Source organism: Prionailurus viverrinus, chromosome C2, assembly GCF_022837055.1.
Source record: "Prionailurus viverrinus isolate Anna chromosome C2, UM_Priviv_1.0, whole genome shotgun sequence".
In the NCBI taxonomy this organism is placed as follows: domain Eukaryota; kingdom Metazoa; phylum Chordata; class Mammalia; order Carnivora; family Felidae; genus Prionailurus; species Prionailurus viverrinus.
The window spans coordinates 51,032,958-51,057,682 of NC_062569.1; the positions used below are offsets into that span (position 1 = coordinate 51,032,958).

The following is a 24,725-nucleotide window of genomic DNA, read 5'->3' on the forward strand; positions in this document are numbered from 1 at the left end:
TTGTTGATTTTTTGCTTTTATTGCCTTTGTGTTTGGTATCAAATAAAAAACATCATCATCAAAACTGATGATCAAAGTGTTCAAAGGTTCAAAGAAACCTTCTAGGAGTGTTATGGTTGCAGGTCTCACATTGAAGTCTTTAATCCATTTTGAGTTAATTTTTGTGTATGGTGGAAGGTAGTGGTCCAGTTTCATTCTTTTGCATGTAGCTATCCAGTTTTCCAAGCACCATTTATTGAAGAGACTGTCCTTTCCCTATTGTATATTCTTGGTTCTTTTGTTATAAATTAATTGACCGTAGTGTGTGGGTTTATTTCTGGGCTCTTGTTTCTGTTTGTTTTTATGTCAGTACAATACTGTTTTGATTACTATAGCTCTGTAAGAAATTTTGAAATTAGAGAGCATGATGCTTCCAGCTTTGTTCCTCTTTCTCAAGATTACTTTGGCTATTCAGAATCTTTTATGGTTCCATATAAATTTTAGGTTATTTGTTCTATATGTGTGAAAAATATCATTGGAATTTTAATAGGGATTGCATTGATGCAGTTTTTTGGGGGTAGTATGGGCATTTTAACAATATTAATTCTCCCAATCCATGAACACAGAATATCTTTTCATTTATTTGTGTCTCCTTCAGTTTCTTTCATTAACACTGTACAGTTTTCAGTGTACACGTCTTTTTCCTCCTTGGTCCAATTTATTCCTAGGTATTTTTTTTAATGCAATTGCAAATTAGATTGTCTTCCTAATTTCTCTTTCTGATAGTTTGTTACTAGTGAGAAACACAACAGATTGTTGTTTATTGATTTTATGTCCTGCAACTTTACTGATTTCATTTAGTCTAAAAGTTTTTCGGTCTAGGGTTTCCTATATATAATATGTCATCTGCATATAGTAACAGTTTTACTTTTCCTTTTCAATTTGGATTCCTGTTTCTTTTTCTTGCCTAATTGCTCTGGTTAGGACATCCAATACTATGCTGAATAAAAGTAGCAGCAATAGGCATCTTTGTCTTGTTCCTGATCTTAGAGGAAAAACTTTGAGTGTTTCATCATTAAGTGTCATGTTAACTGTGGTCATATATGGGTTTATTGTGTTGAGGTACTTTCCCACTAAACCCACTTTATTGAGAATTTTTATCATAAATAGATGCTGAATTGTGTCAAATGCTGTTTCTGTATTTTCTGAGATGATCATATGATTTTCATCTTTTATTTTGTTAATATGGTATCTCATACTGATTGATTTGTGGATTATTGAACCATCCTTGCATCCCTGGACTAAATCCCACTTGTTTGGGGCATATGATCCTTTTTAATGTATTGTTGAATTTGGTTTGCTGATAATTTTATTGAGGATTTTTGCATCTATGTTCATCAGGGATATTGGCCTGTAACTTTCTTTTTTCATAATGTCCTTGTCTGGTTGATGTTAGGGTAATGCTGGCCTAATAAGAGGAATTTAGAGAAATACATTTCTTTATACTTGCAACTTTAGACTTAGGCCTCACTACGTCATTATTGTGTTTCCTTAAAAATACATTCTAAAATCATTCTAATACTTTATATTCCCAATTCTCTTATTTTTAGAATTCACCTTTAGAACAAACTTACCTTTCTCCATTTTTAGCTGTATAACTATCTCTTTGTTGTGTCTGTCTACCTACCCTCCACCCAACATTCCCCAGTAATGTGATATTAAACAAAAGCATTGAAGGCTAAGAATCAGATGATGACTGTCCATACATTAGCCAGGTGACTCTGAAATGCCATTTCTCCCTGATGAGTATATGTCCACATCTAGGCAGTGGATGCATTGGACTAAAGCCTTAGAGGTTCCTATGGGCTATAGTGTGCTGTAATCTGATTCCAACTCTGGCGCCATTTGCTTGTTTCCAAAGTTAAATAAATGTTCTTATTTTTACATTTTGATTTTTTTTCTTTATTTTTAAACATTTTATTGATTTAAGTAATCTCTACACCCCCTGTGGGGCTTGAACTCATGACCCTGAGGTCCTCTGACTCTTCTCTTCTGAGACTCCTTTCTTTCCTTTGAGATAGCTGTAATTTTTTTCTTTTAAATCACCATTAAACAATTTCAACCTTGATTCACATATATAGTTTTTTATGATCATTATTTTTCTACATAAAAACTTGTTTTTTCCACATTTTCCCTTTATTTGTCTTTTAAAATATAGACATTCAAAAATTTAAATTCCAGTGATAGCTCTGATCCATATAGTTTAACAGTGGCTAAAGAATAAAGAATAAGCTGTTAATAGCAGCCTAATTCTTAATGACAATTTAGCTTTTTCATTGGAAAGCAATCATAGAAAAATTTGAAGACTAAATTCTTGGTTCTTTTTTTAAAGATTTATTAACATAACTTTTGTAATTTTCTGTTTAGCTTACACTAATATAACCTTCAAATGCACAATTTATCTCAATTGATAATACTCCTTTCAGAGGTCATTGTGACCTACAAATCAGTCCACTTAAATGATTTTCCTTTCACCTGGCAGAATAAAGTGTCCTTTACTTTTTGTCAGTAGTCACAAATATTGGAAGACAGAGTTCAGGTAAATCATGTTAGCATTAATGTCTTTGCTAAAATTTATTTGACCAAATTTCAAATGTATTCCAAGTAAAAAAAAAAAAACTTAAAATTTTTTTAGTGAGCTTGTGATACTATAAATAATACAGAAATATTTTAATAAAATTATTTTTCATATATTTTAATATCTTTGTTGCATTTTTTAAAAATAGCTGTATTGAGAAATAATTTAAATATCATAAAATTCACCCATTCTAAGAGTACACTTTCTTTGTTTTTAGGGTATTTGTAGAGGTATACAACCACCACCACAATCTAGAGCATTTCCATCACCTCGAAAAGAAACATCACGGTCATTAACTGCCATTCCCCTCACCTTTCTGCCCTTCCCCCATCAATCATTAGTCTGCTTTCTGTCTCTGTAGATTTCCCTGTTCTTGACATTTCATTTAAATAGAACCATATAATATGCAATCTTTCATGTCTGACTTCTTTGACTTAACATAATATTTTTGACTTTCATCCATTTTGTAGCATATATAAGAACTACATTCCTTAATTGGTAAATTCTCTATTAAAGTAAAAAATAATCAAATGAGCAGTGCAGTTTAGTTGAAAAAAAAATAGTGATTCAACAGTCAAATACTTCTACATTCTGGCTCTCTTTGTGCCTTTTATGGCCTTTGGACAAGTTATTAGTTTCTTTGACTCAATTACTTTATCTGTGAAATGGACATATGATAGTGTTTCTTACCCATCTTAGAGCATTAGCAAAATTAACAAAATCAACTGTAGAAACCCTTAAAGACTATACAAGTATAGAATAGTAAATTGCATTTTAAATTGGTTTTCCTGGTATAATAGCAAACCAAATTATTCTATTTGGGATAAAGTATTAGAATTTAAAAAATACTCCTTTAATAACAAAGGGAAACTATAAATTTTAATTCCTATTTGCCCAAAGGTACATTTGCCTCCACTAATTTATCTTCTAGTCAGCCTTGGTTAGCTTTAACAGTAATGCAACAGGTTGCTGAAGAAGGAAGTGGCTACAATTAATTCAAGAGTCAACTGTTGTATCGTGGATGGAAGAGTCAATGAACAGAATTCCACTGTGACCTTTCCTGCAAGGTTTGATGTTCAAAGGACACTACCAATGGTGAATTGACCAGCCTTTATGATTCCTTTGAACCCTTGGATTCCATTATGAATAATGCACCCTTGGCTTCCAATAAAAGGGGAGAAATACTGATTTTACAAACAGAAAACCAAGGTTTATAGTGACCTTCGTTATAACTAAATCTAACAGATTCTGAAAGAGACCAGCTTGATATTGGGATACTGTGGGCTACTTGTATACCCCAAAGCAGAGGGAAACACAAAATACTGTTTTCCTAGGGTCTGTACACAAGTTCAAGCCAGATAGTCCTCACTGGAACCCAGAGAGGTTTTGTTGGTTGGTTGGTTGGTTGGTTGGTTGATTGGTTGGTTGGTTGGTTTTTTACTGAACCAGGTCACCACTGGAATGTGAAGTCTAATAAAGGGGTCTTCTGTGGAAGCCACTTGATTTTTGATCAGTGGAGTCTTAAAAAATTGTTTTTTATTTGTTCCCAACTTTGAACTTTCAAATAAAGTTATCTCTACATATTATTTCTGTTTTACAAATGTTTGAATCCTAGAGGAATTTTCAACAATGACCTTAGGCAGCCACAACTTAGGATGGATGTCTCTCCTCTGAGACTCCTTTCTTTCCTTTGAGATAGCTGTAATTCTGGTTTATTCTCTAGTCATTTTTTCACCTATGCCATTGCTTCTTCATTCTTTCAATCCAGCATGGTTTTCCTCTTTTAATGTTAGTAGACTTGCTACTTTCTCTGCCTTTTCTTTGCACCATCCACCTCAAGACTTTAGGGTAAATTTTAGACTTTATCTTTTCTTCTGTTTTTTAATCTGATGGGCTTATTTGCCCCTTTAGTTCTTTCTTCCATTCTATATACTTGTGGCCTAATGTGACTGTGTTCCCCTCCCCCCCCAATGTAAGTTCTCTTCTGCCCATTCAGTCACCAATCACCAATTAATTTGGTCATTTAGTACTATTAATTAGGTACCTATCATGTGACAAAATCTAGGCTTAGTCAGGAACAGATCTGTGTCATATACATGACTTCTACTTGAAGGATGCTAAATCTTCAGGACAACTCCACCCAAGCAATGGAGAGAAAGAGGGTTCATCTACCATGTCCCTAACACCCATATGGACACACTCCTGCCTATACTCACAACGAGTCACTTTTTCATATATGGACTCACTCAGGCACACAACACACTTACTGTTCATCTACATCTGCATTTCTGGGCCGATTGCATGAGTAATGACAACACTATCTGAATGAGAAAAAAGTGACCACCCCATGTGCCCTGTGTCCAATGTCTCTCATCTCTTACCAGCATCTCTCTCCTACTTGCTAACCGCTAATACTATCCTGACATCATTAAAAAAAAAAAAAATCATTCCCATGAGTTCAGGTAGCTTTCCCACTGAAGCCTAAATAACAGCTAACATTCACCAAGTGTTTAACCGTACGCCAGGCACAATGTAGTCATGGTGTACTCACTTTTTACCCTCCTGTCCTCCTAGATTAATCACTTTTATTATCTCTAGTTTACAGATGAGATTACTGCGGTTTAGGGAATTAAGTCATTTGCCCAAAGCTACATGGCTACTAATCAGCAGAATTGGAACCTGTGTCCAGAATTGGGCTGCCAAAATTGGGGCTCTTAACCCTTAAACTCCAGTGCCTGGGAGCATTAAAACATATATATTATTATCATTAATTTAAACTTCAGGAGAGCTACTGTGCCAGACCACTTCCAGTACTGGTAGTAAGCACAAGTTTCCATAAGGGGAAGGCAGGAGAGATCTGGAGGACAGTAGACATCTGGTGACAAGTTATGGGAACTACTGATGGGTTATGGGATGGGTTATGAGATGGGTAGGGGTATAATGGAATAATAGAATTTTATCATCTCCAACCCCCCATTTCCCCTTTATGAAATTTTTCCATGTCAAAAATATTCATAGTTTTTTTCATTTAGTGTGAATCATTATTTCATTGCATCCCAGGTTTGGACAATTGTTTTCACTTTTTTTTCTGTTAAAATTATATTGTGATAAACTTCCTCCTAGCTAAATCTTTTCACATATCTGTTAGTGTTGCCTTATGATCTCTTTAGTCTTCAAATTATATATTTTTTTGTTTTTTTGCTTGACACCTTTAAATTATATAATTGTGTGGTATAATTTTTAGTGCAATTAGCACAAAGTAATTTTGTAGCATGAAAACAAACTTTTGAAGAAATTATTGACCTTCACCTATTTTACTGCCATCCTAGCACAACAAGGGGAAAGGGAAAAATCAGAACTCTCTGTGGCTAAAGATGCACTTCATCTCCTTCACGGTTTTGCATAAAGTTATCCTGTACATAGGAATCTCTGCAAGCATTCTGATTATAAAATACACTAAGTTAGGGGCATCTGGGTGTCTCAGTCGGTTAAGCATCCGTCTTCAGCCTAGGTCATGATCTTGCTGTTCCCAAGTTTGAGCCCCGTGTGGGGCTTTGTGCTGACAGTTCAGAGCCTGGAGCCTGTTTTGATTCTGTATCTCTCTTCCACTCTGCCCTTCCCCCACTCACGCTCAGTCTCCCCCCCCCCAAATAAATAAACATTAAAAAAAATTTTAAAAACACAGTAACTTATTAAAGAAACTGATGTTTGTATGATTATGTGACTTTATTTGAAAATATCTTAAACATTTTTAGATCTAAACTTCTCTATCTTCCATTTATTCATTTACTTTATTATTAACCCTAAGTATTTTTCTTTTTATCCCACAAATGTTTTTAGCTAATACTCTGTTCGTTATAGGTCCCTGTCCATATCCATTACTAGTATTTTTCAGTCTTGAAAAATCTCATTATAATATATATGTGTATGGCTTGTGAATTTATTTATATGTACAAATTTGTCAGAAAATAAAGTACTGTTCTAAAGTATTCAGAAGTTTCTAAAGCCATCAGGATTGTTCCTATGATATAGATGATGTATTATTTCTGTTTGCCAGTTGAGAAAGAGTAGTTTTAACTATACTAATAAAAAATTGAATTTAAGGCTCCTTGTGTCTTATCTACCCATAATTTGTAATATTTCATAAGCCCCACCATAAGTTACAATTATATTCATGTTATATTGGGTTGGTTTAATGTTCAGAATAAACTCCAGTGAACGTTTAGAAGCTTTTTTTTTGTTTTTTTGTTTTTGTTTTTTTTCATTCTGGAGTAAATTCTTGATTCTTAATATCAGAATATAATTGGGGCACCTGGGTGGCTCAGTCGGTTAAGCAACCAACTTCGGCTCAGGTCATGATCTCATAGTTCGTGAATTCGGGCTCTGTCCTGACAGTTCAGAGCCTGGAACCTGCTTAGGATTCTGTGTCTCCCTCTGTGTCTACCCCTCCCCTGCTCATGCTTTGTCTGTCTCTCTCAAAAATAAACATTAAAAAAAATTTTTTTTAAATATCAGAATATAATTCACTCCCAAATTTTAAATATCTCATTATCTCCTTAGCTTGATTTAATGAATATCCCTACTCCCCCTTCCCCACACATACCTAGCTAAATAACTTTCTGGTCTTAATATAACTACATCTGGACTGAATTGCAATTTTTTGCTGTATATCCACACCTGTTCTAGCATCTGATGTATTAAAATCTCCAAATGTTATTTCAGTCCTTTCTGGCATTATGTGGAAAATGTTAATGTACTTCAAGTATGCTTGTTTCAAAATAGATGTGAATCAAACCTCTGAAATATAAACTGTAAAATGAAATGAATTTTCCAAGTGGCTATATAACCATCTGAGCTTTGTAAAATGTTTGTTAAAGTTAAAATATGTTAATTTGCAATTGGTATAGTTGAATACTCATTATAGAACTTTCTTCTATTATTTGCATATATTCTTACATCTGCAAAGGTTTCTTCTGTTAATGCTCATTTAAAAAAATTAAGTGAAACATTACTTTTGTAAAGGTCTAAGCTCATCAAACTGTGATATAATATATACATATAAATGTTATCTGAATGCAGCATACTGATTGTGTTCATTCACATCACTTATATCTGATCAGAAATCCCACAATTTCAGCCACATAATTAACTATCTACCTAAATATAATCATTTAAAATATTGGAAAAATAGAACAGGTTTAAGTTTAAAGGAGTTGATTTGTTATTTAAAACCTAAGTCATCATTCTTGAAGACAAAATGAGGAACTTGGTTATAATTTCTCTAGTGACAAGGGAGTATATCTTATTGATATTTATACACTGATTCCAGTTTGCATGGACCCTACCTAAAACAGAGTAGACACTCAATAAGTGCCTATTGAAGTAGAGTGACCTATTAATAAGAAAGTTGCATTTCAATGCCAAGATACATATTAGGTATTATCAATGAAAACTGTACAACTCTTTCTGTTCCATGTCTTTTAATCTTAGGGTACATAATTTTAGACATTTGCTAGCATCCTTATTTCCATTATCTACAAAATTTCATTCATTCATTCAACAATTATTTTTTTGAGTACTTTCCATGTCTCAAACACTGTGAATATAACATAAGGCTTCTGCTGTCATGGAATTTACATTCTAGGTAGTTTACCTTGTGAAGATTAAATTACTATAATGCAGTCAGAATATAGTGCTTGGTACATAGTAAGGACTCAACACTTATGAGTTGTGATAATGATGATGGAAGACACCTTTATATATATGCTATTCAAAGCCATGAGACTAGATGAGATCTGCTAGAGAGAAAATGCAGGTAGATAAAAGGGCTATGAACTGAACTCTGGTGCTTCCTAATATTTAGAGTGTATCTAAGAATAAGGACCATCAATAGAGACTGAGAAAACAATAGCCAATGAGTAGGAGGAAACCAGAGAATATAGTGTAATGGACACAAGAAGCGTGTTTCAAAGAGGAAGCAAACAATTGTGTCAAATGCTGCTAGAAGTTTCAATTATGTAACAGCAGAGAATTGAATTTTGGAATTGCCAGGGTAGCATGTCATTCATAATTTTAAAAATAGCTATTCCTGTGGAAGAGTGAAGAAGAAAACTTGATTAGAGTAGATAGAAAAGAGACTGGGGAAAAGGCAAATCTTGAAAAAGGAGACAGGAATGACTAAGATGTGTAAGATGAGATGATTAGCTTCAGTAGTAAGCAGAGAACTGCAGATTAAGCCAACACTGAGACACTACTTTGCACCCTGTGGATTGGCAAAAAACAATTGTAAATAGTTCCTTTTTTTAACATTTTATTTTTGAGACAGAGTGTGAGTGGGGGATGGGCAGAGAGAGAGGGAGTCACAGAATCTGAAGCAGACCCCAGGCTCTGAGCTGTCAGCACAAAGCCCAACGCGGGGCTTGAACTCACGAACCAGTGAGATCATGACTTGAGCCTAAGTCAGCCACTTAACTGACTGAGCCACCCAGGTGCTCCTAAATAGCTCTTTTTAATAAGGATAGGAAAGCAGGGCCCTTCATTTAGTGAGGTAGTAGTATACATTGGTGCTCCATCCTGGGAACCATTTGGCATTAGTGATGTATGTGTATGCCTGTGACCTCTTACTGCAGAAAAATTTCCCTATAAGTACACAGGAAAATGGGTAAAAAGCTTTTGTTGCAGGATTACTTGTGGTGACACAAAGTTGCAAGCAAGTAGGTTCCATCACTATGGGAGTAGATCAGTAAAATATGTATGTGCACGCATTAGACATATGACAGAAAGGAGTGAATCATATCTGTGTGTGGCTACATGGGTAGATCTCAAAAACAATGTGTAGTGAAGACAAGTAAGAATTAAAATGAGATTTATAGCTTAACACCACTTGTGTAGTTTTTAAAAACACCTGCAAAAAGTACAATTTTTCCACACATAAGGAGCAAGTTAGAAAGCATACATTAAATTCACAAGCACTATAGAATGGTTCCCTTTAGAATGGATTATTCCCAAATCCAAATAATATATCCAAATATCTTTAAAAAAATTTTTTTTGTTTATTTTTGAGAGAGAGAGACAGAGTGTGAACAGGCGAGGGGCAGAGAGAGAGAGGGAGACACAGAATCGAAGCAGGCTCCAGGCTCTGAGCTGTCAGCACAGAGCCCAACGTGGGGTTTGAACCCACAAACTGTGAGATCATGATCTGAGTCGAAGTCAGACACTTAACCGACTCAGCCACCCAGGTGCCCCAATCCAAATATCTTTAAAGAAAATGAAATTAACAACCCCCTTGTTACTATATATCCCTCCAGCTATTCAAAGAATCCAATGAGTTGTCTTTAGTTTCAACCTCATCCCCCACTTCCATATCAAGATCTCTAATCTTTGTTTTCTTTCCTACCTTGAACACCCAGAACTGAGTTGATTAGACTCCTTCGTACAGAGCATGCTATCATCCTTGACCATACAAGCAAGACCTGTCTCTAAACTATATATGCAGCACTATATATATATATATATATATATATATATATATATATATATAGACATTACATATATAAATGACATTATGTATGTCAAACAGAAAAAAACAGAGAATAATATAACAGCACTATATAGATTATATATATATATTTATATTTATACAAATATTTAAATGTTATATATTTAAAATATTTAAATTATATATTTATATGTATAAATAACATTACATATGTCAAACAAAAATACAGAGAATAATATAACAAATGTGAGTGAATCTGTCACCCACATTTAACAAGTTTTAACATATGGCCGTAGTAACTCTGTAGGTTGTTATAAAACTTTCATTTTTACCCTTCTCCATCCAAGGATAAGCACTGATGACACCTGCAAGGACAAGGTCCTCAAGGTGAAAAGTGATGAGATTCAGAGTGGAAGTGAGGTTGGGGGCCAGATGGTCTCACTGGTACCACCAATGGTAAGAGATAGCAGTTCAGGAGTGCTCACTATGTGCCTGCTACTGTTCTCCTGTTTACATATATTAATTAAGTCTTAATTCTCACTCCTGTGCTGCAGTAACTGTTTTCTAGGTAAGGAAACTAAAGTACCTAAAATCACACAGCTCATAGAAACAGAGCCAGGATTTGAAAATAGGCAGTCTGGCTTTAGAGGTCATGCTCTACACTTTTATGTTACCCTATCAAAAGAGTGTATAAACAATGATAAACTTCTGTTTTTCCTTTCCTTCAGTTATCTCTACCATTTAAAAAAAAAATTACACAGCCTTCAATTTCTCATTAAAAAAAATTCCCCTAGATCTGGATCTCTGGGGGCCAATTCTTCTGCTTATTTGTTTTTTTCATTTTTCTTCTTCTTTTTTCTCTTCCTCTTCTTCTTTTCTTCATTTATTTATTTTTGAGAGACAGAGAGAGACAGAACACAGTGGGGGAGGGGCAGAGAGAGAAGGAGATACAGAATCCGAAGCAGGCTCCAAGCTCCAGGCTCCAAGCTGTCAGCACAGAGCCCATCTCAGGGCTTGAACCCACAAACCGTGAGATCACGACCTGAGCCAAAGTTGGATGCTTAACTGGATGAGCCACCCAGGCACCATGTCATTCTGCTTCTTGAACCTAAACTCAGTTTCCTCCACTTTGAACCAGATTTTTTTTTTTTTTGTATTTATCCAGAAAGCTTTAAACTTGAAATATCTTTCCACTATGAAGTTTCTATTTATTGTTTTCTCAAACATTATTCTGAATATACTCTCCCAAGTGACTGTAATGGTTTCTATCCTTCTATAAAATAACTATGAATACCTTTTGTATTTGTAGTTTCTAGAAACCTTTTGGAATAACAGCATTCTCTTAAATGACTAATTACCCCAAATCTGATGCCTGTGTAATGCTATCCAGCAAGCAGCTGGCTTCGTATGAAGAGAGGCTAAGAGCTCTTTTTTGTCTTGTTCATTTAAAATCATTTGCTTCTTATTTAATATCTCTAAAGAACGCAGTCACATCATAGTAGAATTTGCTGTTGTAAATTTTGGATTGTTTCCATGGGTTCCGCCTTACATCTGCATGGTGTTTAAAGCCAATGCTTCCTTTCTTTTTGTAGGCATTTAGGGCCTTTTGCCTCATAATCCAATGTCATGCTGAATGACAGAAAATTGAAGTTGAATTTATTTCACTATAGAGAAGGACTACACAGAACAATACACTTATTTAAGAACTCCTTGCCTCAGGAACTGAAGGAGCGGTCTTGTGCAGGTGGCTTAATGTTTCTGGTTCTTATCCTAACTGTGCTCCTTTATTAAGGACAGGAACTGGGGACTCTGCTTCCAAAAACAAAACAACCCTACTAGTCTACCAGAACCAATAATAAACTAATAGTATGTTTATTTCTCATTCGGAACAGTGAAGACAGGTTCTGTGCGTTTTCAAAATTATTCTTAGAACTTCTTTATTAGAGAAAATGTAACCAAAAGTAAAAACCAAGCAACAACAATAACAACAAAAAACATCCATGAAAATATATTAACTCTTAATTATACACCGCTGGTCTGTTTACATTATGGATTATCCATAATGAATCCTTTTCTTTCCTCAATTCTATGTGTATCTTCTCTGTTTATATAAAGTGATTTCTTTGTTGACACTACTTGTATTTTCTGTTACTACTTACTTCACATGGCAACCTTCTATAGTTTCTGTGTTGTAGAGTAAAATGTTTATTTCTTTTCCTTGTTTTGACTCAAAGATGCTGTAAATACATAGTAAATTGTCTAAAGGAAGTGGCTTCTTTGCTCATCAGGCACTGTGAATTAGACTAAGCTGTCAATGCTTATCTTGAAACAGGGAGAAAGGGAGATTCGGGTGGGTATGCAGAGAAAATAATACTGGAAAGTGTAGTGGGTCATGACTGTAGTTTATTTTCCCTTAAACTTAGTAAATTCTGGAACTATGATGCACAAGTATATTCAAATGTAATCTTAAGAATACTTTCCAGTGCTGTAAACATGCTGTCATTTTTATTATCTACTGTTCTACTAATTAGCAGGTAATTGAGAACTGGATAAAATTCACATATCTATACCAATTACCTGGAGTTTGTTTTCAAGATAATCAATTCTTCCTCTTAATAATAGCTGTACTTAGGAGTGATAGCATGAAGTTTATTAGATGGGCTCAGACCTATGCTTTATCTAGTTTATGTCCTGACAGAAGCACCAAAGGACATTAATAAGAAGGCATAATAGTTCTCTCTGGTGTCAGACACATAAAATTGGTCACAATGATACCATATTTGTCTTAATATCTTCCATTAATTATATGAAATTTTGAATTTTCAAAAATTAAATCTGGGGCACCTGGGTGGCTCAGTCAGTTAAGCGTCCGACTTCAGCTTAGATCACGATCTCACGGTCCGTGAGTTCGAGCCCTGCGTCGGGCTCTGGGCTGACCGGCTCAGAGCCTGGAGCCTGCTTCCGATTCTGTGTCTCCCTCTCTCTCTGCCCCTCCCCCGTTCATGCTCTGTGTCTCTCTGTCTCAAAAATAAATAAACGTTAAAAAAAATTTAAAAAAAATAAATCTAAACCACCCCTGGGGTTAGATATTCTACTAATTTACTATGTATTTTATGCAAAATAATACTTTTCATTTGTTAAGTATCTCTCTTGGAAGATTCTTAGATATGTTAAATAGATCTATAGCTACACTAGCCATACTTTCATGAACAAATATCATATCTCCTTGCAGCTTTTATAGTTTGAGAGTCCATGTAGGAGAGTTAGAAAGATAAGGACTTTGGGATGAGTTCAACCTGAGTTTGAATCACAGGATCACTTCTAACTAGTTATGTGACCTTTGATAAGTTAGTTACTCAGGTCCTTAGAGTCTTCACTGGTAAAAATAAAATGCGTGCCTGTTTTTCATGGTAGCTGTGACTATGAATGAAATGATATGGGAGAAAGCATTTTTCCTAGTGCCACATAGTGCGTATCAACAAACATTAACCTCCCTCCCTCCTTATTCTTCAGAGGATTTGGTTGAAATCTTTTGGCTGTGTCGTTGTGAATAGAACCTCTCTGCAAATCCATATGGACTTAATAACAAAGCAATACATTGTGTAACATTCATGAGAAATTGCTTTGTTCCAGAAGGTTGTACTCAAAAATAAATTATCTGTATGTTATCTTTTCCTTCATATAATCACTCAATCCCTGGGAAAGATGTACCCCACAAATATTATCTACCATGTAAGTCCATATTAAATCTTACTTCGAGGGGTTATCCTCTCAAATTGATCACTTAGGCTGAGTTAAAAACCTTCAGTCTAAACTGTTGGCTAATGCATTTATTCATTGGCAGATACCAGGCAAGAGAATCAGAGAAGCTCTCCTTTTATTCTCATTTGAAAAATGGGGCTTATTGCATCAGAGAGAAGTTTGAGAGATAAAATTAAATAATGTATGTGAAAGTACTGGATAAACATAAAGATTTATACTCATGTCTGGAAAATACTTAATTAAAACATTCATTTAGCGTGAATTTGTTTTCTGCTTTAAGCTTTTCTTCATAAAACAAAGTTAAGAAGGCAGATTGAGGATATATAGAGAAATGTATGGATGCATAAAGATTTTAAAGTTTACTATTAAAAATATGTTATTAAAACATCTGAGCAGCTATAACATAGAAATTTTATAATTCCAGTGTGCTAAATTATCTTCTCCATAGAAACCAGTTAGTCCATTTGTGTCAGTGTGTTTTCTACCCTACTCAAAAAGAGTGCCGACAAGGGCTGTCATTGCATTGGGGGTTCAGATCATAGTTCCCACACACAGGCTAATGGCAAGACCCACTTCATGCAAGCCATTTATTCTTTCTGCTTTAGTTTCAGTTCTGCATCCACACACGTTAGACACCGCTGTGTGAATAATCTTCCTCAAACGCTGCTTGAATTCCCCAGACTATGGAAGCCAATTTCCTGCTTGTATATCTTGGCTTTGAAAGTCATTAAAATGCCTATTAGATGCTACCCAGAGTTAACAAATTCTTTACCGGGAGCAATGCACATGGTTTGGCTATTTCAGTTCTGCCAGGAGGCCTCAGCGATACTTCTCAGTTCCAGACCACAAAAGCAAGCTCAGGCAGTCAGGTGTTTCAGAGATGAGCCACATGATCACATCAATATATGTGTGTCAGCTACATACATTTCCTTTCAAAACATCAGTAAAATTTAGGCCATTGGGTGTTTGAAAATTAGCAAGATGATGGGGGCAGAAAGAGGCCAATAAATTGGCTCTGTCAAAAACTATTAATTCTGTGGGGTTTCAGAGAAGAGATGAGCTGCATACCCAGGCAAAGTGGAGTAAACAGCGGCAGTATGCTGCAGGAGCTGAGTGGCAATTCTCAAAGAGTATGGTTTACAATATGAAAATATCTGGACATTTAGAATGTGCTAATCAGATGAATATATTGTGTCATTTCAGGTTTACAATGTCAAGTAGAGGCACTTGGTCTAAAACATCAGAAGGCAGTGACAGAGATTGACAACTATAAAGAAAAGCTCATGTAAGATGAACATTGAACAACCTGTAAAATTTTTAGAAAGATCCTACCCCACACCTACCACGTGTTCTCTGTGACTCTTTGGCAGTAATTTAGTTGTGTGAGTGTGGTCTCCTGCTTTTCTCAGGTACTTTTCTGGCGTATGTTGTATATTAAAGGATCTGTAAATATTTTTAAATACATGAAATGTTTCTTTCCCTCAGTAAGAGACTTAACTTATTCTTGTATTAAAGGTTTCCCTGGTTGTTCAAACGTAACTTAATGTGAAATATTCTCTAACTTTTGTCTCTTCACATTCTCTCTCTCTCATCTATCCAGAAGAAACAACTTTTAAGTTGTTTCTTAAAATTACCAATTTTAAGTTCAAAAAGATAGTATCTTGTGAAGAAGTATCTTTGAGTATCTTTGAAATGCTGGAGTACTTACACTTTATATAAATGAGAAAGAAAATATTGGAAAACAACTGATAAGAAAATGCCCTTGTAAAATATCCAGAGAACTAACTTTTTTAGAACAGAAGTTTCAAAAATTACTTTATGGTATAAATATCATACATCTATAATTATAGCACTAAGATAGAATTTGTGTAATCTTTGAAAAATAGATTTTGTTTTCTTTGTGGTATATAATCTGATAGCTCTGGTTTTCAGTTCCTATATTTTGGAAGAATGAATCTCGTAAGAAATATAAATATTTAGAATGCTTAGCAACCAACTGTTGTGTTCACTATGAACTACTCCTAAGAACAATGTGTTTAATAAAATTCTTAGCAGCACAAGGAAGAACAAATTCGAAAATACCCTACCAAAGTGATGTATATGTGAATTATTTGTAGCAAAATAATTTGGTTTTGAAAAACAAGAAGAATCAAATATTCAAGCTTTATAACACTGTGATTAATAGTACAGTAAATATAGTAGTTCTGCCATCTGTATATGATGGCTAGGGTTGAAGGAATGAGTGACAAGAGGTCCTTGGATGACTCACTGAGCCCAGGAAGCAACTTTCTGGATGAGAGCAAGCATAAAAAAGAGAAGCAAGATGGTGATTGCAAAAAAAAAAAAAAAAAAAGAAAGAAAGAAAGAAAGAAAAAATCATTCTTCCCCACCCTCTAGTAACATTAGGAAGGGCTTTGGCCATATGGATGCCTCATGTGGAGGACAACCTACTCAGGCCACAGCTACTGTGTGACTTTGGCTTCTTGTAGCTCAGTAAGTGACGAAGGCACATTCCAGGAATAGAAAAGTTGGGCTCGTACCTAACTAAATTAAAAGGGAATTTATGGACCCATCAAGACTCAGCATATGGAACGGAGTCCTGGCAAGTTGGGAGAGAAGCTAACTACAGAAATAAGCATACTGAGGAAAAAGAATAAAGCTCATGGGTTGTGACATGAATTGATTTTTACTGGATAAATTGGCACAGAATTTTCTATATATATAAGGAACATTCCCATTTAATATTGACACATGCTTTGTGGTTTTTTTTATTAATTATATTTTTAACATAATTTATAATGTAAGTGCTGAGAAATAAGAGTCAGAGTAGATTGGAGTTGGAGTGAGAAATACCACCTCACTAAAGTCCATCAAATAAATTACCCGGAGGAAATCACTATACAATTGCAGAAATGCTGATACTTTTGTTTCAGTTTCTAAAACTGATGCTTCCTGCTGATATAAGAACTTTTTTGTTTTAATTTGAGAGACAGAGAGGGAGAATGAGAGAGAGCACACAAGCAGGGGAGAGAGGCAGAAGGAGAGAGGGAAAGAATCTCAGGCTCCACTCTTAGCGTGGAGCCTGACACGAGACTTGATCCCACAACCCTGGGATCATGACCCAAGCAGAAACCAAGAGTCAGATGTTCAACCGATTAAGCCACCCAGGTGCCCCTATAAGAGCTTCTTAAAATTAGAAAATGGGCAGAGTATCCATTTTTTAAAAATTGAGTTATGAAAGAACTGCTTAAATGGCCCCAGTTGCGGGAGACCTTTCTTTATGCTGACTGTATCTGGCTTTTCCATCTCTACTCCATCTACCCTCCTTTACTATGAGGATAGAGTCGGGTGGGCATGTAGGATCAGAGCTAAGACTGTTCAGCTCAGAGCTCAGGAGGTGTCCAGAAGTCAAAAGAATTCACTCAAAATTTTCCATGTACAATTTGTTAATAAATTGGAGATTTACTATCTATATCCAAACCTTTTTGAACTTCCAAAAATTGGAGGTGCTGTGAAATAAAGTTTCTTTAAATTTTTAATCCTCTCCTTTGTGGGGGCTAGAAGTGGAGATCATTTTCACCTATCCAACTTAGGATAGTTTTTTTGTTTCAAGATTTTTAAATGTTTGGATATCAGTTTTGTGGATTTTTACTTAAGGGAAAGAGGCAGTTTTTAAATGGATGAACTTACAAGTTCTTTTTTTCCTAAGATTTATAAGAAAATATTTCCCAAGGTTTGTAAGAACTTGTTATATATTTGAAAACAGATTTAATCAGTAAAGATGTTGAGCTACAAGTAACAAGAGGTAGAGTGGTTTCAGGTTTAGTTGATTGAATGGCTAAATCATCTTGGATCTTGATGTTCTTTCTGTCTCCATCCTGCTGTCATTAGCACTGGCTTCACTTCAAGCCTAAGTCCCTTGTGATTATGAGATGACTGCAGTTCCAGGTACCACATCCAAATGTAACCAGCCCAGAGGCAGGAAGGGCCTGTTTTTCTGGTGTCTCCTTAGAAGTGAGAAAAAAATTTTCCCAGAAGCCATCAAACAGCCCTCTCTTTACAGCTCTTTGGCTGAACCCTTTGCATACTCTCTCCTAAATAATCACTGGCAAGGGGAACAAGACTACCACAATTAGTTTAGACCAAGCAAGATTTATCCTGAAAGAAGATGATAATGGGCTCTATGGCCAGGAAGAAAACTGTAGTCATGTCCAGAAGGTAGTCAGTAATGCTTGCTAAAGTGATAGAGTGTTAATGAAGCTTTAAAAGCTGATGACATGAGGAAGGCCAGGTGAACTTGATGACCAAGTTCAAGACATGAGGAAGGCCAGTTGTGGTGGACAGAATAATGGCTCCCAAAGATTTTCATGTCCTCATCTGTGAGCATGTTACTCTACATGACAAAAGGAACTTTGCACCTGTGATTAAATTAAGGCTTTTGAGAGAGGGAGATTATCCTAGATTATTCAGGCAAGCCAGATGTCATTGCAAAAGTCCTTATAAGAGGAAAACAAGATGGTCAAAGTCACAAAAGTAGATGTGAAGATGGAAGCAATATTTGAAATGTTGTGATTTTCAGGTAGGTAGACAAAGGGAGCAGAAGCCAAGGAAGTATGGTGGTGTCTAGAAGCTAGAAAAGTCAAAGACACAAATGTTCCCTTAAAACCACCAGAAGGAACACAGCCCTTGTGATGTCTTGATGTTAGGACTTCTTACCTGAAAACTGTAAGATAATCAGTTTGTGTTGTTTTAAACTACTAAGGTTGTGGCAATTTGTTACAGCAACAATAAGAAAAAAATACACCAGTGTGTTCAGAGCCTAGTGAGGATTTTGGATTTATGTGGAGGGCAATGGGAAACTATTAGAAGATGTTTGGCAGGAGAGTGAACTGATGTGATTTGTTTTAAAAGGTGGACATGGCAGCTACCTGGAGAGAGGACTGGAGTGGGGGTACAAGAGTAATCAGTGAGACTAGGTGGGATGGCACACGTTCACGCAAGTGAGAAGTGACTGGTTGACTGTAAGGCTATAGTGTGGAGATGGAGAGAAATATATGCCGGCTTAATCTGCCAGGATTTATTGGTGGAGTGAATGTGACTGAGGAGCAAGAGGACTGGGAAGGAAAGAATAAAGGGTGAGATTTGGGGATTTTTCAACATTAGGGTAGACAATTGAGAGACAGTAGAGTGTAGTAACTAAGAGCCTAGACTCTGGATCCAGACTGCTTCCAGCATCACTACCTAGTAGTTATGTTCTTTGGGCATGTTATTTCTCTCTCTCGTCTCTTTTCTCAACTGTAACGAAGTAAGGGCTGCCTTGAGGTAGCATGAGATACATAAGTGCTACCCTTTTAATATCATTATTGTGTTGGTATCGTTTGTTGAAGTGGAATAATCTGTAAAAGAAATAGATATGGGGTGAGGGAGATAAGAAAAACTATGCTTTTGATGTATTAGATTTGGAATGCTTTTTGGACAGCAAAGTGCAAGTATCAAGGAAACAGTTTGAGAATGGCTGTTTCATATGAAGCAGTGGAATGGTATGGAAACTTGCCTTTCAAATCAAGAAAAATATACAATAATTTCACCTTACTTCCTTTACGTTGATTGACGGGGGTAGCAGAAGCCTTTCTAAAGGCTTATTCAAAGCAGTTTAAGAGAAAGGATTAACAGAAGGAATGCAGTGTTTAAAGAGATGTAGGCTTTCTTTCTATTCCCTCCAATTCTCCCTCTCCTCATCCTAATGAGATGAAGAGAACAATTATGTTGTGAAGGATGGACCGTAGAAAGAATGGTTTAACTGGCATGGGGGTGAGAGCTGATCATGGTGAGGGTAGTCCTTGGGATGGTAGGCTCCCTAGATTAATTGTCCACAGAGTTAGCAAAATAACCATTGAAAGAACTGCTATCCTTGCCTCTGGATTTGAAAAATTGTACGTGAGTCTGAACATAGAGTGAATCTCATGGTGGGGCTGCTGAACCTCAAAGAATTTTTTAAAGTTTTAATTTTAATTCCAATTAGTTAACATAGAGTGTTACATTAGTTTCAGGTGTAGATACGGTGATTCAGCACTTCCATACATTACCCTGTGCGCAAAGCATTTTTTAAAGAAACATTTTTGTTTTATTTCAAAGCAAATATATAAAACTTGGAAAAGACAGGAATATACAAAAACGAAAATCATAGTTGTATTTTGATAAATCCTTATAGTCCTTTTTTCTAAGGACTTTTTCTTAAAGTCTACTTTTTCTAAGTAATGTATATTTTTAACATGTTTTCATTTAGTGATATACCCATGTCATTACACAATACATTTGTAGAGAACTATTTTTTTTATAATTTTTCATTTATTTATTTATTTGTTTGTTTATTTATTTATTTATTTATTTAGAGCGCACGTGTGAGCAGGGGAGGGGCAGAGAGAGAGAAGGAGAGAGAGAATCCTAAGCAGGCTCGGTGCTGTCAGCACAGAGCCCAACATGGGGCTCCATCTCCCAAACCATTGTGACCTGAGCCAAAATCAAGAGTTGGGCACTTAACCAACTGAGCGACCCAGGCACCCCACTTTTATAGATAACTATGAAATGGCTGTATAGTATTCCAATCTATGGATGAATTATAACTTGCTTACTAAGCTTTTGTTTTTTAGAATTTCTAATTTTTTCATTTTTATAAATAGGGTACTTTGAAATTCATATAGGTAAATCTTTCTACTCACATGTATTTCCTTTGGATAATTTTGCTTGAATCAAACTTAAATAATGTTAAGGCTTTTAATGCTTAATGATTCATTGCCTTCCAATAAGATTATACTAATTTTATTCTCAGCAGTGTTTGTAAATAACCATTTCATACCCACTAGCTCATAGTGGGTATAATAACTTTAAAAAATACTAGTTTGATGAAAAATTGTACTCCTGCATATTCTACTCTATGTTCTTTCCTTTGTGACTCACCTGGTCATAATCTTTGCCCACTTTCTAATGGCATGTCAATCTTTTCCTTATTCTTTCTTTTCTAATGTTTTACTCAGAAATAACTTCAAACTTAACAAAAAGTTATAAACATAATGGTATTACAAAGAGGACCCAAATGACCTTTATCCAGATTAACATTTTAACCCATTTGCTTTCTTCCTCACCTTTCCTTGCCCCCCTTCCTTCTCTCTCTCTCTCCACACACACACACACACACACACACACACACACACACACACACACACACAGTTGTCTTTCCTGAACCATTTGAGGATAAATTACATACAACATGACCCTTTACCTCTAAATACTTCAGTCTGCCTTTCCAGCCTCACTTTCAGTGATACTTTACATAAGGACAGTTATCCTGTGTCATAAATTTACATACTTTAATCTACCACCTATATTCTAATTTTATTAGTTGGTCTTTATAGCATTTTCTCCTCTAGTACAAGACCAGGTAGAGTTAACCTATTTGGCATGTCTCTTGAACCTCCTTAATTCTGGAATATTTCTAGTCTATCTTTGTCTTTTTATGACACTGACATTTTTTTTGAAGAATGCATAACCTGTCAAACTTTTTTTAAATAAAAAATTTTCATTTACATTGGTGTAATGTTTCCTCTTGATTGTATTAAAAATATGTACTCTCAGCCAGAAAACGACATATGTGGGGAGGTGTCCTTCTCAGGGTATGAACGTCTGCCTGCTCCTCATTTGGTGATGTTAATTTTGATCACCTGGTGAAGGTATTGTTCACTTTGTTCAGTGTATTATTCCTGGTTTTTTTTTTGTTCCCTTCCAGTTAGTAAGTGTCTATAAGAGACATCTTAAATACATATACTCTCCTCCTCACCAAAATGTATCCCTAGATGTAGCATCCATTAATGACTTTTGCCTTATCTAAACTTTACCACAGTGATTTCTAAATGATGATTTTTCTGACTCCAGCCATCCCTCTCCATTTATTAGTCCTCAGCATCCTATTTTAAACAAGAGCCTCTCTTCTTATTATTAATATATTTATTTATTCATTCATTCATTTTTTTCAATGGTTTATAATTTATTACTGTACTTAATTATTTTGATACACACATTGTCTAGGCTTAGCCAGTAGGAGCCCCTTCAAGCTGCCTCCTGTGACAATGGAACCTGGTTTCATCATCTTTTATGAGCACTTCCTTACCTTGTGGCATAACAAGATATTTCAGATATACTTACTCTGCTCCAGCCTTGGAATCAGCCATTCTCTGAGTTGCCCTGTTTCCTTTGTATAGGAATGGCCTTAGAGACCAAGATGTAAGTTCTGAGTATGCTCATATGCTCATGTGCTGCTTGATTCTGGTAACGGTTTCATGGCCTTAACACATATGTCAGACATATCAAAGTATATGCACTTAATTGTATGTCAATACAATACCTTAATCTAGTTTTCAAAAAACAGATAATAAAGGAAATAAAATGTTTTAAAAAGACATTTTTACAAAAGAAAAAGTAAAACTAAAATATAGTGCTCAAAGATAAAACTTGGGTAATAAAACTCTAAAGAAAATCAAAGTGATTACCACAAAATTCATGAAAATGGATATTTTGGAGAGGAAGGAGTTAGCTATGATTGGGACCAGGGACATGAAGCTTCTAGGGTAGCTGGTCAGGTTTTATGTTTTTACATGAATGGTAGTTATAGGAGTTTTCTCCTTATAACAATTCATTATGTAATTATTTCATGCAGTTCTCTATTGCTTATAATTTTATCATATTTATAATAAAAGTGGTTTAAAAATAAATTAATGTTGTTCATGTTCATGATACAAACAATTACTTACTAGAAATTAAAGTCACTCTGCAAGTAGGGCAAACTTATTGACAATCTAACAAACATACTTCATTGTACAGTTTATAGGCTATTTTAAGGTACATTCAGATAATGACTTATTAATAAGCAGCCTACACAAACTTAAACTGGGATATTACTTTTTCTTAATATATTAACTTTTTGAGTATTGTTATAAAAGCCAATTATATAAAATGAAGACATATGTTTATTTCCGTTTTGGAATTTCCATTTGGTTCATTTTAATGGTTTGTTTTTCTGCTGAGATTTATCATCTTTTCACTAATTAGAGTGGATTTTTCTTTATGTCTTTAAGCAGAGTTGTGGCTGCTCTTTGAAAAATCCCTGCCTGCTAATTTCAGTATCTGGGTCATCTCAGAGGTAGTCCCTATTAACTGTCTTTTCTCCTGGGAATAGGTCATGCTTTTCTATTTCTTCCTGCATTGAGTAATTTTCATTATATTCGGGGCATTCTGAATATTATGTTATAGAAATTCTAGATTCTGTTATATTTCTCCAAATACTATTATTGGTGGGAGTAGGAGTAGTGTTGCTTTAAGCAGGCAGTTAATTTGATTGGCTTTAGACTGTAAACTATGTCTCTAGGGCAACAGCTCAAATCTCTAATTTTTTTTTATCTTAGGCTGCTTGGAGTCTGCCCTGTGCATTTTTAGTTCAGGGCGCAGCCAGATGTGTGGGTAGCGTCTTTATGCAGTATTGGGACTCTCTGTCTTTGGCTCTCTCCTATTTTGATTCACTCCTAACTTTCTAGCAATTATGGTTGACCCTAACACTGTACTCTCCTTCTTTAGGCCAGATTGAGTGTGTTTTCTATCAGAATGTCAGTTCCTCTGCATGGTGCAGACTAGGGACTCAGGTTTGAAAATCTGACCCCCATGCTGTCACCTCATTCAAGGTGTCAACTTCCCTCCAGAATCTTCTTGCTTTTGTTCACTTTTCAATGCTTTCAAATAGGGGCTTTTCTTTTTAATGTTGTCCAAAGCTTAGACTTTTTATTTATGTGCAGATCAGTCTGATAGGAGCCTACTTAGCAATTATAGCAGTGGCCTGAATGTTTATTTCTTTAAAGAAATAATAATATAAATATGCTAAGAAATTTCTTTTTACGGATAAATAAAATGATATAGAAAAACACATTGTTGGACTACAAGTAATTTTTTTGGCAAAGAAAAAAAACCCCTTAACTATATACTTCTAACTTCAAGGAAGTATGCATATATAACCACAAATAGGATATAAAGATAATAAGAAAAGTAATAAAGGAAAAACATGTTTTTTAAAAAGGGAAACATTTATACTTGAACTATTTTGAAATAAAATATTTGAACTTCTTTCATATTATTTTAGGAATAAATCTAATGAAGCTGATGACTGTCAAAGAGAACTTAGAAAACTGAAGTTTGAATCCATTATTTCTGAGTCATGGTATACACTGCAAATTTTAAATTAATATTTTTAGTAATTAAATTTGAAATCATGTTTTAAATAACATTTTATTTGAAATGTACTTAGTTTTTCTTATTGTATTATTTACACATTGAGTACCTAATTTAAGTTTATAATATCTTGAAGTTCATTGATTTTTGCCTCTTTCTAGATGGGAAAGTTTTAATCCCACAGAACTCTCCATTTTCTTAGCGTGAAAAAAAAATTTTTAAGTTAAAATTATAGTCTTTAGTTTCAAATGAGATTTTCATATATCTTTGATAAACATAGAAATATAGTGTCTAATGTGTATTTTTTTTTCCTATTCCATTTTAGGCATACCAGATTGCTTAAAGAGAAAGAGGATTCTTTAATGGCTTGTCAACAAATATGTAAAACTTTACAGGAAGAACTGACTGCGAAAGAAAGACAAGAAGAAGACCTAAAAAGAAGAATTAACTTTGCAGAAAATGAACTACAGATAACCAAAACTCTTCTGCATCAGACAAAGGAAGAGGTTGTAACGCTGAAAAGTGAAAGGTGCAGTCAACAATAATTTCTTCCAAAAATAATTTGTTTAAGTCAGTGTT

The 24,725-nt window shown here is 35.0% G+C and overlaps 1 protein-coding gene across 9 annotated transcripts in view; it reads left to right on the forward strand.

Moving 5' to 3' along the window:
- LEKR1 (leucine, glutamate and lysine rich 1) overlaps positions 1 to 24,725 on the forward strand; it is a 222,762-nt gene that overhangs the window by 109,602 nt on the left and 88,435 nt on the right. For 8 of the 9 annotated variants that reach the window (XR_007155716.1, XR_007155718.1, XR_007155721.1 and 5 more), the window contains exons 7-9: positions 15,081 to 15,162; positions 24,058 to 24,135; positions 24,472 to 24,675. Coding sequence is in view for 2 of the 9 variants with exons in the window: in XM_047875645.1 (XP_047731601.1) it covers positions 15,081 to 15,162; positions 24,058 to 24,135; positions 24,472 to 24,675 (364 nt within the window). In the remaining 7 variants the exon portion in view is untranslated. The remainder of the gene's footprint in view (positions 1 to 15,080; positions 15,163 to 24,057; positions 24,136 to 24,471; positions 24,676 to 24,725) is intronic. The other variant, XR_007155720.1, reaches the window with a different exon arrangement.